The sequence below is a fragment of the Somniosus microcephalus genome, chromosome 6, assembly GCF_052327205.1.
Source record: "Somniosus microcephalus isolate GS21.2 chromosome 6, FLI_Smic_1.0, whole genome shotgun sequence".
NCBI classification, from domain to species: Eukaryota; Metazoa; Chordata; class Chondrichthyes; order Squaliformes; family Somniosidae; genus Somniosus; species Somniosus microcephalus.
Genome location: NC_140992.1, coordinates 5,297,517 through 5,314,051, shown reverse-complemented (window position 1 = coordinate 5,314,051; position 16,535 = coordinate 5,297,517). Strand labels below are relative to the sequence as shown.

Genomic DNA, 16,535 nt, shown 5'->3' with positions numbered 1-16,535 from the left:
TAATAACTACAATAAGAAAGCTGCCAGGCCTTTAAGTTTGCATCCTGTAAAAGCAAATGGACAGAGCGTGAAAATTGTAAGGCATTTACCAAAAAAAATCCAAAATAAACCCATTTTAGAATTCGAACCGATGAATGAATCTACAGAAAGTTCCAATCTGCCATAGTCTGCACAACAAATTACTGTCCTGTTTAATTTCTCGGAACTTCCCACTGGAACTTCCCCATCACTGGTGACTGAGAATTCTGTTGGATTCTCTTTTCGATTTCCAATATCAGGGCCTGGTTCAAATCAAATTCACTAGTTAATTAACAAATGACAGGATTGTTCCTAATTCCACAAATTGCAGGGTGAGTAATTCCAGTCATGGTGGTCCTCACAGCTCCATCTCAAGTTATTCAACATCATCATATTCTCCTCCGAATTCAGTATCAAAGACAGTAAAGGAACCTAAAAAATTAGACAGACATAGTGAGCTGATTATAGACAATTTAGTCCCCAAAATAATGAGCTCAGCTGTCACATAGTCTGTTTATGAATCTATCCAACTCCAATTGGTTTGCTGTCAGTCCATCTCATCACTTTACATTTCCATTCAGCTATCGCTCACTTGACACAAGGATTCACGATACTTTAATTGGGATACTTCATTGATATTTATAATTGATCCCAATAAATTCGCAGGAAATACTTCTGAATAATGGCCCTTTATAACTAATCATGGGTTTAATTTAGAGGACAATGCAAGGTGTGGGGTAAATAATGTGTTCTGTAGATAGGCGATGCTGAATTGCTTTCTTTCTATTTTTGAGTGCTGAAGCCATGACAATGATTTACTGCCCTTTCTATAAGGTGAACTTATAACACCTTTAACGTACCGGGTGAACGTGTGCAGTTTTTTTCTGAGCCCGAATTCAATGAGGCCGATGACAATTCAACCACCTAACACAAGGGACATTGGAGTCCCGACACTGATACCGACAGAATGTTAAAACTCTAGTTTTATACTATGCAAAACGTCTAAATGATATTTACAAATCGTTTCAGCTGCATGATTTCCACAGTCAGGTCCCATTAGTCCAAGATTAGCGAATTATCAGGTATCTGCCACTGCAATTATCGGCCTTCGATCACAATGCAGGCAGGTAGCTGAGTAAATTCGGACTAATAACAGCTTCAGATCCACAGCTAAAGAGTGTAACGTCCCTCGAACAATGCAGTCAGTGTGCTTCAGTGGATGATACAATCAATGATTAACATACACTTTTACACAGTGTCCGTGTTAATTAAATCAGTCCGCACTAAAACCAGTCTATCGTTAGATAACTGTGTGTTTGTAAAGTGTCTGAGTATGACTGTGATAGATTACTTCATTTTATCTCGATCTGTGTCGCGGCGGGCGGCGTGTGACATGATCTCAAATTGTCTTACCTTCCATATTTATATCTTCTCTTTCATGTAAATCGCTGTCTAGATAATATTCCAACTTGTCCGCTGAATTGATAGAGTGCGAATCTAATAATGAAGCACAATTTAATCTTAAAATACAAATAGTTATCAAAATGCAAGGTAACATAGGCATCAAGCTTAAAGATAATTACCGGGTCCTCCCCCAAACTCCTGTATCTCTATCTCCTCATAAACCGGCTCAGGGAATCCATTCGTTGAAGGTTGTCTTTTTCTTTCACCTGTAATACCAAGAGCAGGAGAATATCGGGTGACCGAGAGTCGAGAGTTATTTATATCTCTCTTTCCTCGTTTCCTCTTTCCAACTCTCTTTACTACTTTCTGGCAATAATCGGTTACTTTGATTATGATATATCAGCGTAATTCCCCTTACCATGTCCCGGAAGAGCGCTGCACCACTGAAGAACTCTCTCGCTCTATTTTGCAGAATAGGACCACTAGAGGTCGGCACAGAATCAACAGCTGGCATGATCTTATGGCCGGAACTATCGTTCTAACAGGAAACATGGCCTAAGAGTCCTGACAGTATTCTCGTGCCTGTGGGACTCGAGTTCCTCTGGCAGATGTTGGCGAGGCCAACGTCTCAATGTCCAGCTGAGGTAATGAAAATAATTGGCGTATCTTCTGCGGTGCTCCATTTGGCCTTCTCCCGACCACCACACAACCACCCCCGCCCACCGCCCGCCTCCACACCCCGGGATCCTCCCGATCTGAGGAGGGTCCTGGCAGGTCCATCACTGCCAACTTCCTGGGAGTGTATCTGAGTTCGGGAACCCCATGGGCGTATTTCGAGGAAATCGAGGCAGCAAGGCCTTATTCGAAATAATGGACCGGTGCCGCTTGCAGGTGCAGATCCACTTACGAACTCGCTGGAAATCGCAGGGCAAGGGTCAGAGCCGGGGACATAACATTAAGCATTTTCGCCCTTTATCCATGCAAAACACCAGGGAACTTAACATTTCTCAGGCGCTACGAGGAGGGAAATCAGCCGTTTCGTGTTGCGGCAATTCAGCTCTGGTCAGGGATGCCAGTATCATTGATTTTGGAAGCGGACGTTTGATTGGTTTGGCTGCTTGCCCCATAAAGAGGATCTATCCTCTCTTATATAGTCTATTTTGTTCTGCATATATTGTGCATTCCGTGGGTTGACAACCAATTCCGATAACATTTAACAATGACTAAAAAAGATGAACAGTAATAAGACACACAGTTTGTTCACCAAGAGTTCCGACGATTCATAAACCAACCTTTCTGGAAGATTCTCTGCAGTTCTGCGGCCAAAGCAATTGACATGGCAACCAAAAGGACACCAAGAATGCAGGGGATGATGAAAATGGAGGGTCTCTGCTGGTTGAAAGGCGCTGTGTACTGCTGATGGCCTGTAAACAAAAGCACTTACTATTAAGGAGAGGACTTGTAAATTGGCCAGAAAAAGCAGTAATCCAGAGGATTGGAAGCAGTTTAGGATTCAACAAAGGAGGACAAAGGGATTAATTAAGAAAGGGAAAATAAAATATGAGAGTAAGCTTGCAGGCAACATAAAAACTGATTGTAAAAGCTTTTATAGATATGTGAAGAGAAAAAGATGGGTGAAGTCAAGCGTAGGTCCCTTGCAGTCAGAATCAGGGGAATTTATAATGGGGAACAAAGAAATGGCTGACCAATTAAATACATATTTTGGTTCTGCCTTCACAAAGGAGGACACAAATAACCTCCCAGAAATGTCGGGGAACATAGGGTCTGATGAAAGGGAGGAACTGAATGAAATGGTGTTAGGGAAATTGATGGGATTGAATGTCGATAAATCCCCAGGGCCTGATAATCTACATCCTAGGGTACTTAAGTAAGTGGCCCTAGAAATACTAGATGCATTGCTGATCATCTTCCAACATTCGATGGAATCTGGAACAGCACCCATGGATTGGAGGGTAGCTAATATTACCCCACTATTCAAAAAAGGTGGTAGAGAGAAAACGGGGAATTACAGACCGGTAAGCCTGACATCGGTAGTGGGGGAAATGCTAGAGTCCAGTATAAAAGATGTAATAGCAGCTCACTTGGAAAACAGTGACAGGATCGGACATGTCAACATGGATTTACAAAAGGTAAATCGTGCTTGACTAATCTGCTGGAATTTTTTGAGGATGTAGCTAGTAAAATAGATAAGGGAGAACCAGTGGATGTGGTGCATTTGGACTTTCAGAAGGCTTTCGATAAGGTCGCACGTAAGAGATTAGTGTGTAAAGTTAAGGCACATGGGATTGGGGGCAAGGTATTGACTTGGATAGAGAACTGGTTGGCAGATAGAAAGGAAAGTGTTGGAATAAACGGGCCTTTTTCTGAGTGACAGGCAGTGAATAGTGGGGTACCGCAGGGATCGGTCCTTGGACCCCAGCTTTTCACAATATATTTTAATGATCTAGATAAGGGAACGAGATGTAATATCTCCAAATTTGCAGATGACACAAAGCTGGGTGGGCGTGTGTGCTGTGAGGAGGATGCCAAGAAACTACACGATGATTTGGACAGGTTGGGTGATTGGGCAGAAGCATGGCAGATGCAATATAACGTGGATAAATGTGAGGTTATCCACTTTGGTGTCAAAAGCAGGAAGGCAGATTATTATCTGAATGGCATTAGATTGGGAGAAGGGGAAGTGCAACGAGACCTGGGTGTCCTTGTGCACCAGTCGCTGAAGGTAAGCATGCAGGTGCTGCAGGCGGTTAAGAAGGCAAATGGTATGTTGGCCTTCGTAGCGAAAGGGTTTGAGTACAGGAACAAGGATGTCTTGCTACAGTTGTACAGGGCCTTGGTGAGACCACATCTTGAGTATTGTGTGCAGTTTTGGTCGCCTTATCTGCGGAAGGATATTCTTGCCATGGAAGGAGTTCAGCGAAGATTCACCAGGCTGATACCTGGGATGGCAGGAATGACGTATGAGGGGAGATTGGGTCGATTGGGCTTGTACTCGCTGGATTTTAGAAGAATGAGAGGGGATCTCATTGAAACTTATAAAATTCTGGCAGGACTGGACAGACTAGATACAGGGAGGATGTTCCCGATGGTCGGGGAATCCAGAACCAGGGGTCACAGTCTAAGGATAAGGGGTAGGCATTTTAGGACAGAAATGAGGAGGAATTTCTTCTCCCAGAGAGTGGTGAACCTGTGGAATTCTCTACCACAGAAGGCAGTAGAGGCCAATTCATTAAATATATTCAAGAAGGAGTTCGAAATATTTGTTAAAGCTAAAGGGATCAAGGGGTATGGGGAGAAAGCAGGTACCGGGTACTGAACTTGGATGATCAGCCATGATCGCATTGAATGGCGGAGCAGGCTCGAGGGGCCGAATGTCCTATTCCTGCTCCTATCTTCTATATTTCTATGTTTCTATCTTAACCACCTTTAGCCAGAAGTGCCGAATGGCTGATCCTTATCGGCCTCTTCCTGAGTTCCGCACCATCACAGAAGTCAGTCTTCAGCCAATTCGTTTCACTCCACATGATATCAAAAAACGGCTGAGCATACTGCATACAGCAAAGGCTATGGTCGTCGACAACATCCTGGCTGTCGTCCTGAAGACTTGCACTCCAGAAGTAGTCGCGCCTCTAGCCAAGCAGTTCCAGTACAGCTACAACACTGACATCTATCTAAAATTGTGGAAAACTGCCCAGGTATGTGCTGTCCATAAAAAGCAGGACAAATCCGGCAATTACCGCCCGATCAGTCCACTCTCAATCATCAGCAAAGTGATGGAAGTTGACTTTGACAGTGCTATCAAGCGGCACTTACTTACCAATAACGTGTTCACCAGTGCTCAGTTTGGGTTCCGCAAGGTCCACTCGGCTCCAGACCTCATTACAGCTTTGGACCCAAACTGGACATAAGAGCTGAATCCCAGAAGTGAGATGAGAGTGACTGCCCTTGACATCAAGGCAGTATTTGACCGAGTGTGGCGTCAAGGAGACCTATGAAATTGAAGTTAACGTGAATTGGGGGGGGAGGGGTGGGGGAGATTGACCACTAGCTGGAGTCATACCTTGCACAAAGGAAGATGGTTCTAGTTGCTGAAGGTCGATCATCTCAGCCCAGGACATCGCTGCAGGTGTTGCTCAGATTATTGTCCTAGGCCCAACCATCTTTAGCTGCTTCATCAATGACCTACCCTCCAGTTCAAGGTCAAAAGTGGGGATGTTCGCTGATGATTGCACGGTGTTCAGTTCCATTCGCAGGTAATGAAGCAGCCTATGCCCGAATGCAGCAAGATGTGGATGACATTCAGGCTAGGACTGATATGTGGCAAGTAATATTCGCACCAATCAAATGCCAGGCAATGACTTTCTCCAACAAGTGTGAATTTTACCAACGCCCCTTTACATTCAACGGCATTACCATCGACGAATCCTCCACCATCAACATCCTGGGCTTCACGATTGACCAGAAATTAATTGGACCAGCCACATAAATATAGTAGCTACCAGAGCAGGTCAGAGACTGGGAATTCTGCGGTGCGTGTCTCACCTCCTGACTCCCCAAAGCATATCCACCATTTACAAGTTACCCGCTAGGAGTGATATGGAAAAGTCTCCACTTGCCTGGATGAATGCTGCTCCAATAGCCCACAAGAAGCTCAACACCATCCAGGACAAAGCAGCCCGCTTGATTGGCACCCCATCTACCACTTTAAACATTCATTCCCTGCAGCACTGGCGTATCGTGGCTGCAGTGTGTACCATCTACAGGATTCACTGAAGCAACTCGCCAAGACTTCTTCAGCAGTGCCTCCCAAACCTGCGACCTCTACCACCTAGAAGGACAAGGGCAGCAGGCGCATGGGAACATCATCACCTGCATGGACCCCTCCAAGTCACACACCATTCTCACCTGAAAATATATCGCCGTTCCTTCATCGTCAATGGGTGAAAATCCTGGAACTCCGTCCCGAATAGCATCGCGGGAGTATCTTCACCATAAGGGCTGCAGCGGTTCAAGAAGGCGGCTCGCCTCCACCTTCTCAATGGCAATAATGAATGGGCAAAAAATGTTGGCGTTGCCAGCGACGTCCACATCCCAGGAACGAATTAAAAAAATTAGCGCAACGCACGTCTGTCCCACTCATTTCATTCACTCACGGATACAGCAACTGGATCGAACTGAAATATTCACGGGTTAGAGATGGGAAGTGTTCCATCACCTGTTTGGTGTTCTATTTTTGTTTTACAGAGGTTATTACTCTCCGCAACATTTTAATTTAATCCCAGATAAGAAACGCAAGTGTCAATGTAAATCTCACACTAACTTTTCCTTGGATCGCGATCTGAAGCTTCCATTAAACGTAAATTGCACTGTTTGTCTAACAAGGGTTCAGTTCCGGACAGGCATTGGACCGTAGAACAGACGGGTAGATAATTCTACCCCGAGGTGCCAATAACGTAAAGCAACAGAGAGCCATAGATCCATTTGCTGTCGACACCAAGTCATTTGCCACAGTATATCATGCAGATAGGCGCATCACGCTGCAAATGGAGATTACAAGTTTAAATGAGTGGACAAAACTGTGGAAAATGGAGTTGAAAGTGGGGAAGCGTGAGGTGATCCACTTTGGAGATAAGAAAGATAGGTCGGAGTATTTTCTAAATGGTCAGAAGCTAGGAACTGTGGATGAGCAGAGAGATTTGGAAGTCCAAGTACAGAAAACAGTACAATCTAGTGGATAGATACAAAAGATAGTGAATGGAAGAACAGGCATGCGGGGCTCAATGACCTATCACTGTCGCTCTTTCATCGCATGTAGGACGGTTCTCAGGATGGACTGTGTCAAATACCACTGTGTACCGGTGCAGTAAGAGCCGGCATCGCTTCACCAGGTGACATCCTGGGTCAAGAATCGCTGTTTCCGAATGATAAAGCCTTTCAGTCGTCCAGCAGACTGAGGCGGTTACAATGCAATTCAACACATTTTAATTGAACATCTGGACGATGTCAGGAAACATGTGACTGTAGTGTTAAACTAGTGAGAGATACTTAGTTACTCCTGAACTATTCCAAACAATCCTAGTTTTGTCCCTTTGAGCGTGTTGTCTACATGCGGATTATCACAATATCTTCTATTTATTTAATACCTTTAAAGTGGTAGAAACATCCCAAGGCGCTTCACACGAGCGTTATCAGAGAAACTTTGACACCGAGCCACATAAAGAGATATCAGGACAGATGACCAAAAACTTGGTCAATGAGGTAACGTTTAAGGAGCGACTTAAAGTAGAGCGAGGTAGAGAGGTGACGAGGCTTGATATTCCCGAGTTTACAGCCAAGCAGCTGAAGGCAAGGCAAGCAATGGTGGAGCGATGAAACTTTGTGATATGCAAGAGGCCAGAGTTGGACGAACACATAGATCTCGTAGGGCTGTAGGGCAATATTGGCCAAGAAATTCCGTTGGAATTGGAAACATTTCCGCCTGGACCGGAGGGCTCCTGGGAGGCACAGAGTTCCATGGCTGGGCCTCTTCAAACTGACGGTGTGCAGGGCACGCGTATCCCAGGGGCGCAGGTAGTTCGCAGCGTCCCTGGGATCACGTGGGCCATGAGGAGCCAATCAGACCAGTGAATCTCCATTCATAGAATTGACAGGAAGACCTGTCAAATCGATGAATAGAGATCACCCCCAAAACATAAGTAAAACTTCAAATGAATTTTAAAAAATATCACATTTTTTAAATGACTATAAATTACATAAATTAAATAGTTTAAACAAAAATTTAAACTTTTGAAAAAAATAATTAAAGTTTTTAACGGGGATAAAAATAAACTTACCTTTCTTTAAAGTATTATAAAATGATAAATCAGTGGAAAACATTTTTTTTTTACTTTCTTCAACTCTTAGCCTGGTAAGAGCAGGCCTTGCTCCTGCTTTTACAGGTGCAAGAATTGTAATTGTTTTCTGCGGGCGGAGGATCTCCAAAAAATGGAAATCTCCACCCGCAGAGGCCCTGCTCCAGCGCAGGCGGCGGATCTGCCAAAAGCTTCCTTGAGAGATCGGAAATGCCGGTTTCCAGCGCATGCGCAGTGCATGCCTGAACCCGGCATTTCCGATGTCCCTACGGGTGAGCACACAGGTCGTACTCACCCGTAGGGATCGAAATTTCTGCCTCATAATGTTATAGACGTGGGGTGGCGGGAAGCCATGGAGGGATTGGAACACAAGGTTTGATATCAAGGATGAGAATTGTAAAATTGCGACTTTGCTTTAAAATCACCTACCAGAACATATCACACCGACGTCCTCCTTATGCCCACAGTCATGACGGCCCATTGCTGAAAACTGGCAATCCCACAGGAATTGCTCACTCCCCTTGCATTTAGCCTCGTCCATCCAAATGGTGCCGTTTCCTCGGCCGACTAGCGTCTCTCCGGGAGCCCAGACTGGGTCGCCACAGTTTAATTGTCTACAGACGACAGCGGCATCGTGTCTATCCCAGGAATCATCGCACACCGTTCCCCACGTACCACTAAAGAATATTTCAACTCTTCCGGAGCAATTACTGAATCCTGCAGCCAGCCGCAGCTCTACATCAAAAGATACACGTGTAAGCACTTGGACACTTTAACGTGCACTTGGATACAATCACTTTGTTTTATTTGTCCTGCTCCGAGTCCCAACCCATTGTCTGACGGGACACATGCTAACGATCCTGGGATTCCCAGAGGCCGGGGTCACTCTGTTGGAACACATAAAGCTAAACTAGATGGCGAACGTGTACAGTGGAAGATAACTGTTCACCCTTGGGTTTCCTGATGTTTAATGCGAGACTTCAGAAAATGTGAGTGGAACCAATTTTATTAATATCCTGCCTGCTAACCGCTAACTGAGACCCTAACATAAATCGGAGGGCAGTTGTCACGCTGAACCCACCGAGAATTCAGAATAGAAACTTCGAATGTTCCTCGAAAGGAGGCAATGGGCCAAAATCCAGTGTTCAATAAAGAGTTGCTGTAGCCTGTGTGGCAACTGATCCATATGCTAACTGGGTTTGACTCAAAAAGCTATCTTCCATCGACATTTTATCCACGGTGCCCCACTTCCAAACCTGTTCTATTGATTAACAACAGCGAGTTCCGAAGTGATGAATGACATCGTACAATCGGTACTTTCAAAACAGCTGATTCTGGCAATGGTGAAATCAACTGTCTGAAAGGCAATTCAATCGCCTACTGTCCTTGGCGAGTGCATTCGCTACTGGACTTAAACGTGCTGTTGCACTATTGGTGCAAAAATCAACGAGGTGATGTGCAGACTGATTGTATCTACCTGGGATTGTAAATAATCAAAAATGCATGGACACATACAGAAGTATTAAAATAAGTCAAAGCAAAATAAATCCCAAGAGACAAAATGCAAGAATCATATTAATATCCATATCAGTAATTACCAGCATCTTCTGGAATTGGTCCCATTTTATTTTTCTTCGTGTCCGCCTCATCGCGGTTCATCATCGGATTTATTTCTGGAAAAAAATTCCAGCCATTACTTTAGTGAAACTTCCCCAAAGAAACGTGTTCCATTTGCAGTTTGTTACCTGAACAAATGACCCCAACATCTTCCTTGTGGTCACAGTTATGTTGTCCCCATGGTGAAGATGGGCATTGCCATAAGAGAGAATCGTGCAAACGACATTTCACATCATCGAGCCAGATCGGTCCAGAACCCTTTCCAAATGCTGCATTAAGCTTCACAGATCGGGCCGAGCCGCAGCTGAGCTGCTTACAAACCACTTCTGCATCTTCCAGGCCAAAGGCATCAGAACAAACAGTGCCCCAGGTCATATTAAAGAAAACTTCAACTCTACCCTGGCAGGGACTCCGTCCATTCGCCAGCCTTATCGCCCTGTGCTCTGTAGAACAAAGAGTGAAGTGTAATCTTCATTTTAGCGATACCTCACTTAAGTAAATGTAAAAACAAGAGATCAGACGCTTTCCGTTCTATAAAATCGTTTCCTTTAACAGATTGCTTATCTCAGAAGCGGCAAAAGGCCAATGATTCCAGCGGAAGAAATTTAGATGGTGTTGATTCAGCTCTTATGTTCTACTTTGTGATTGGGGTCAGTAGATCAAAGCCCTTTCATATTTGTCATCTACATTACGAGGCCTTAAAGTTTCAAATTCAATGATTACCATGGCCAGAAATCAATTGTCCTGGCCTCATGTTTGTTAAAAATGGCTCTTTAACTGGAGTCAAAAAGTGCACATATTTGAATGTACTTCTCACCCGAGCAGATAACTCCAGCATCTTCTTTATGAATGCAGTCGCTCTCAGCCCACGGCCCCGCCAGGCATTCCCACAAAGCCGAATCATTCGCTGAACATTTCAGGTTGTCCAACCAGATAGGCCCCGATCCGGGGCCAAACCAACCGGAAATCGTTGCGTTTAGAGCCTGTCCACACTTCAGCTGGTTACAGACAACATGGGCGTCTGTTAAATCCCAGGAATCATCACACACAGTTCCCCAGGTTCCGTTGTAGTTAATCTCTACCCTTCCAGCACAGCGACTTCCACCATCTGCCAACCTTATCGCAATATGATCTGCAGCGCAAGAATAATTACAATAAACTAGATGCGGTCCAGGAGGAGGCTTCTGCACGGCTCCCAATCGATTCATTCCCAACTGATACATTGTTTTTAATTACTTTTGTTGCAACGATTAGTTTGTTGTGACGTTTGTGTCAAACCTTTGTACAACTTTTTCCATTATAAGTTCCTATGCACACATTGATAATGAAAACGAACTACCTAAACTTGTTAATGGCCGCCTCTCCCAGTGCAGGTGCTATAATGCTACAAATGTCAGAGGATATAAAGTAAAAACATAAAAATAAAGACTAAATCAATGATCTTAAAATTGGAGCTGAATTCCATCTGAAGCTGTTTCATTTAAATAAACTTTATAAAACCCATTCACGGGATACGGTCGTCACTTTTATCGCTCATCTCTAGCTACCCTTCTGAAGCAGGTGATACAATTATTTGGCTTGCCCGGTTACTTCAGGGGCAGTTACAGCAACTATGTTGGTTTGGAGCTAGAGGCATATATAAGCCAAACTTCGTAAGGATGGCAGGTTTCCTTCCCTAAATGACATTAGGGAACTAGTTGGGTGTTTATGAAAATCCGACAGCTTCATGCTCACTTTTAATGATGTGTCTAGTTTTTTAATTTAAACTAAATTCAAATTCTCAAATTGCCCCGGTGGGATTTTAACGAACCTGTGCTGGATTGTTAACCCCGGCCTCTGGTTTACGAACCCAGTAACAATAAAACACTACGCCACTGTACCCATGCAGTGCAATGCCTCAGGTGATCAACTAGTACTATAATAAATTCATTCTGTCTGTGCACACTTAAACTGGCTTTTTCTATTTACACGGAGCCCTCTATATAAACTTGGCAAGCTGCAATTTCAGTCTGCCTCCAGAGATGGCGCTGTAGAGCCTCGGTTTCATCTGTTTGATTGCTCTGTTTATACTGCAGAGACACTCATTTGTTCGAATCCACTCTAATTCTTTGCTTCTTAAATTGTCCAAGAATTTGCAACTTAATATAAATAGAAATATATAAACAATTTATTATGAAAGACGAACAAGAGAATGTTTTCCTATTAAGTGTGTCCGAATAAAACTTGTGTGCTCGGGTTCACCTGAACCCGGACATCTCACACTGCTTCAGGTGAAAACTACACTCGAGCAGCAGTCCTCGTGTGCAACCTCAAGGGAGATCGACTATCATTATATGAAATGTATTGTGCACCGATGCTTTTCCTGTTGTTGTCACACTTAACTTTCATTTAACGCTTTCCCTTCATACTTTACCAATATTACAAAGTATTAAAATATTCACAGCACAGAAACAGGTCTTTCGGCCCAACAGGTCCATGCGAGTGTTATGCTCCACACGAACCTACTCCCATCCCTCTTCATCTAACCCCATCAACATATCAGATGCAAAATACTGCGGATGCTGGAAATCTGACATAAAAACAGAACATGCTGCAAACACTCAACAGGTAAGGCAGCATCTGTGGAGAGAGAAACAGAGTTCACGTTTCAGGCCGATGACCTTTCGTCAGAACTGCAAACAGTTGGAGATGTAACAGATTTTAAGCAAGTGCAGGGGCAGGGAAAGTGGGAAGGGGGGGGGAAGAACAAAAGGGAGGTTCTGTGATAGGGTGGAAGGCAGCAGAGATTAAATGACACAAGGTATGATTGTACAAAGCAAAAGGAGATGTAATGGGACAAGTAAAGAAACAAAAGATAAGTCTAGAAGAGGTATAAATGGGAATGGCAGAATCATCAACAGCTGTCATGTGAAAAAATGGGGGCAGAGGTTAAGGTCTGTAATATTTGAACTCAGTGTTGAGGACAAATCTCCTTCATGTGATTAACTAGATTCCCCTTGAAAGCATCTATGCAATTCGCCTCGACTACTCCCTGTAGTAGCGAATTCCACATTTTAACCACTCACTGGATAAAGAGTTTTGTCCTGAATTCCCTATTAGATTTATTATTGACTGTCTTATATTTATGGCCCTTTTCCGACTTGCTGTGAGCAAGTCCATCGGATATTCAGCAGCATATCTTTGCAACGTGATATTCTGATACATATTTTTATTTAGAGGTCAATAAATTCTTACCAGAACAAAACACACCCACGTCATCAGCGATAGAAAAGTGTTTCGCTTGTGTAAAACTACAGTTCCACAGGTAGGGTTCACTTCCATTACATCTGACATTGCTCATCCACACCGGCCCGTTAGCTGGTCCATACTTCGAGTAATTATAAATACTTATTGCGGAGCCACATTTCAGCTGTCTGCACACGACATCTGCATCATTGAAATTCCACAGACTGTCAATTACTCTTCCCCAAACACCGCCGTAATAAACCTCGACTCTGCCGTCACAATCACTCTCTCCATTGGCCAGTCGCAGCTGCCAAATTTCAGCTGTAAGAATACAATATGGAAATGAATGTTTCGCAAGTTAATATTTTGAACATAAATTATACAAGCTCATAATTTTGTATCGTTTCACTTTGCCTGAGTTAATAAAATGAGAAACTGTTGCAAATACAAGACAATATACTCGGTATCTGCAAGAGAGAATTAGAGCATTAGAGCCAGGTTACCTTTTCAGTAATGCTGTGGTCAGAATGACAAGTCCTTTACAGACAGGCCAGAGGAAACAAGGCAGCTATATCGTTAGGTGAAGGTTAAGGCTACAAGTCCTGTTACAACCTTTAACAGGTTTCTAATAACCTACCCAAGTAGACACGGAATGCTCGTAATAACTTGTAAATCGGGATTAAACAGGATGCAACTAATCTGTTAATTGGCTCAATATCTGGGACTTCAGCGGTTCAAGGAGAATGCCGACAGCCTCCTTCTTCGGGCATCTAGGGATAGTCGGTAAAATCCAGTCTTGTCTATATCACCCAATTTCCGACAACAAATTTATAAAAACAAAGGCTAACTGGAGTTTTGGTCACTGAAAAAGCAGAGAAATTGAGAGCAATAGGAACATAAAAACAGGATTAGAACATTCAGCCCCTCGAGCTGGTTCCGTCATTCAATGAAACCATAGTTGATCTGTGTCCTATCCCGATCCACCCGCCTTAGCTCTACATCCCCTAATACCCTTGGCTAGCAAATATCTATCGACATCAGATATAAATAATTAATTGAACGAGCATCTATTGCTTTTTGTGGGAGAAAGACCCGCACTTCCACCACTCTTTATGTGAAGAAGTATTTACTAACTTCTCTCCTGAATGGCCTGGCTCTGAATTTATGGTTATGTCTCCTTCTCCTAGACTCCCCCACTAGCGGAAAACGTTAATCTCTATCTACCCTATAAATTCCTTTCCAAAGCCTATAAAAACACAATAAAGTCACTCCTGTATACAAGGGTATACAATCCTAGTTTATATAATCTCTCCTCGCTATTTAACTCTTGGAGCTCTGCTAACTTTCTGGTGAACCTGCGATATACTCCGTCCAAGGCCAATATATCCTTTCTAAGGCGTGGTTCCCGGACTGTACACAGTAATCCAGAAGTAGTCTAACCAGGGCTTTGTATAGCTGTCGCAAAATTTCCTTCCCTTTATATTATAGACATCCAGTTATAAAGCTTAACAATCCATTAGCCTTTTAGATAATATTTTTACTTGACAACTGCACTTTAGTGATCTGTGTACATGAATCCCTGAATCTCACTGAACCTCCACTGTTCCTGGCTTTCACCTTTTTAATAACCCACCGGTATAGCCTTTTTCTGTCCAAAATGGATTATCTTAAACTTAACTGCGTTGTAATGGATCTGCCACAGTTTCGCCAACTAAGTTATCCCATTTGTAATTGTGTGCAAGCCTTCTACGCTACTTACTATGGCACCAATTTTTGTGTCGTCGGCAAACTTGGATTTATGGCTCTCTAATCACTGACAAATATAGGGAATATATGACACACTAGCACAGATCTTTTCTTTAAATTCTTTCATGGCATGTGGGCGTCGCTGGCAAGGCCAGCATTTATTTCCCATCCCTAATTGTCCTTGAGATGGAGGCGGTCAGCCGCCTTCTTGAACCGCTGCAGTGCGTGAGGTGAAGGTAATCTCACAGTGCTGTTAGGGAAAGAGTTCCCCACTTGGTACTCAGGTATACTACCCGCTTTGGGCTTACGTGGCAACAGCCATTCCAGGCTTCAACTTTTATCCAATGTTGTATCCAGCACACCCTCAGGGACTGTGTAAATTTAGAGGTGGTCTCCTCACAGGATGTGAAAAATTAGATACACTCTATTTTCCGTCTGCCCGAAGAGGACAAATCGAAGAGCAGTAAATCACCCTGGCATTCTGGTCCCTAGGACACCGCCCCCTCGCCCCGCTGTCTTCTAATTTATCCCAAAGTAAACAGGGCGTGACGTCGCATGTAGTTCAGTATTACCACACACACATGAATAGCAACAACCACAAATTGTATTTGTATAGCCTTTAACGTGATAAAACGAGTGAGAGGGGGTATAAAAAGGAGGGGGTGTCGCAATATTAATCAAGGAGTCAATTACTGCTGTAAGGAGGGATGATATCTTAGCAGGTTCCTCTAATGAAGCCATATGGGTAGAACTTAAAAACAAAAAGGTGGCAAGCACTTTGACTGGGTGTGTACTATAGGCCTACCAACAGTCAGGGGGAGATAGAGGAATAGATATGTAGGCTAATCTCAGAGAAAAGTAGAGATAATACTGTAATAAAAGTGGGAGATTTCAACTTCCCCAATATTAACTGGGATAGTCAGAGTGTGAAATACTTAGGGGGTGCAGAATTCTTAAAGTACATCTATGAGAGCTTTTTGAGCCATCGTGTAGAAAGATTACAAGAGAGGGGGCGCTGCTGGAGCTAATTCTAAGGAATGTAGCCAGGCAAGTGGTAGAAGTGTCAGGAGAGCATTTTGGTGACAATGACCATAATTCGGTGAGATTTAAGGTAGTCATGGAAAAAGACAAAGATGGACCAGAAATAAAGGTTCTAAATTGGGGGAACACCGATTTTAATATGATAAGGCAGGATCTGGCAAAAGTGGACTGGGATCAGCTACTTGTAGGAAAATCCACATCAGAGCAGTGGGGGTCTTTGAGAAAGAGAATAGAGAGTACAACGCCAACATGTTCGCATAAAGCGCAAGGGTGGGACCAACAAGCCTGGATGTCAACCCTGGATGTCAAGGGATGTACAAGAATGGATTAGGAAAAAAGGGAGGTTTTTGGCAGATAAAAAGACTAACAACAGTGGGAGCCCTAGAGGAGTATAGAAAGTGCAGGGGGTACTTAAAAAATAAATTAGGAGAGCGAAGATGGGACATGAAAAAGTACTGGCAGGCAAAATAAAGGAAAATCCCAAGGTGTTTTATAAGTATATTAAGGGCAAAAGGATAACCAGGGAAAGACTAGGCCCCTTTAGGATGCAATGTGGCATTTTGTGTGTAGAGCCGGAAGATGTGGGTGAGGATTTAAATGAATATTTTGCAT

At 43.5% G+C, this 16,535-nt stretch overlaps 1 protein-coding gene across 1 annotated transcript in view; it reads right to left on the bottom strand.

The window, feature by feature from the left end:
- Window positions 1-245: 245 nt before the first annotated feature.
- LOC147115388 (scavenger receptor cysteine-rich domain-containing protein DMBT1-like) overlaps window positions 246-16,535 on the bottom strand; it is a 37,292-nt gene continuing 21,002 nt past the window's right edge. Inside the window, exons 7-15 of the mRNA XM_085989655.1 lie at window positions 13,146-13,457; window positions 10,729-11,043; window positions 10,040-10,354; window positions 9,893-9,967; window positions 8,724-9,029; window positions 2,715-2,846; window positions 1,602-1,688; window positions 1,432-1,515; window positions 246-450 (exon numbers count right to left, since the gene is read on the bottom strand). Coding sequence (XP_085845781.1) covers window positions 395-450; window positions 1,432-1,515; window positions 1,602-1,688; window positions 2,715-2,846; window positions 8,724-9,029; window positions 9,893-9,967; window positions 10,040-10,354; window positions 10,729-11,043; window positions 13,146-13,457 — 1,682 coding nt within the window. The 3' untranslated portion in view covers window positions 246-394. The remainder of the gene's footprint in view (window positions 451-1,431; window positions 1,516-1,601; window positions 1,689-2,714; window positions 2,847-8,723; window positions 9,030-9,892; window positions 9,968-10,039; window positions 10,355-10,728; window positions 11,044-13,145; window positions 13,458-16,535) is intronic.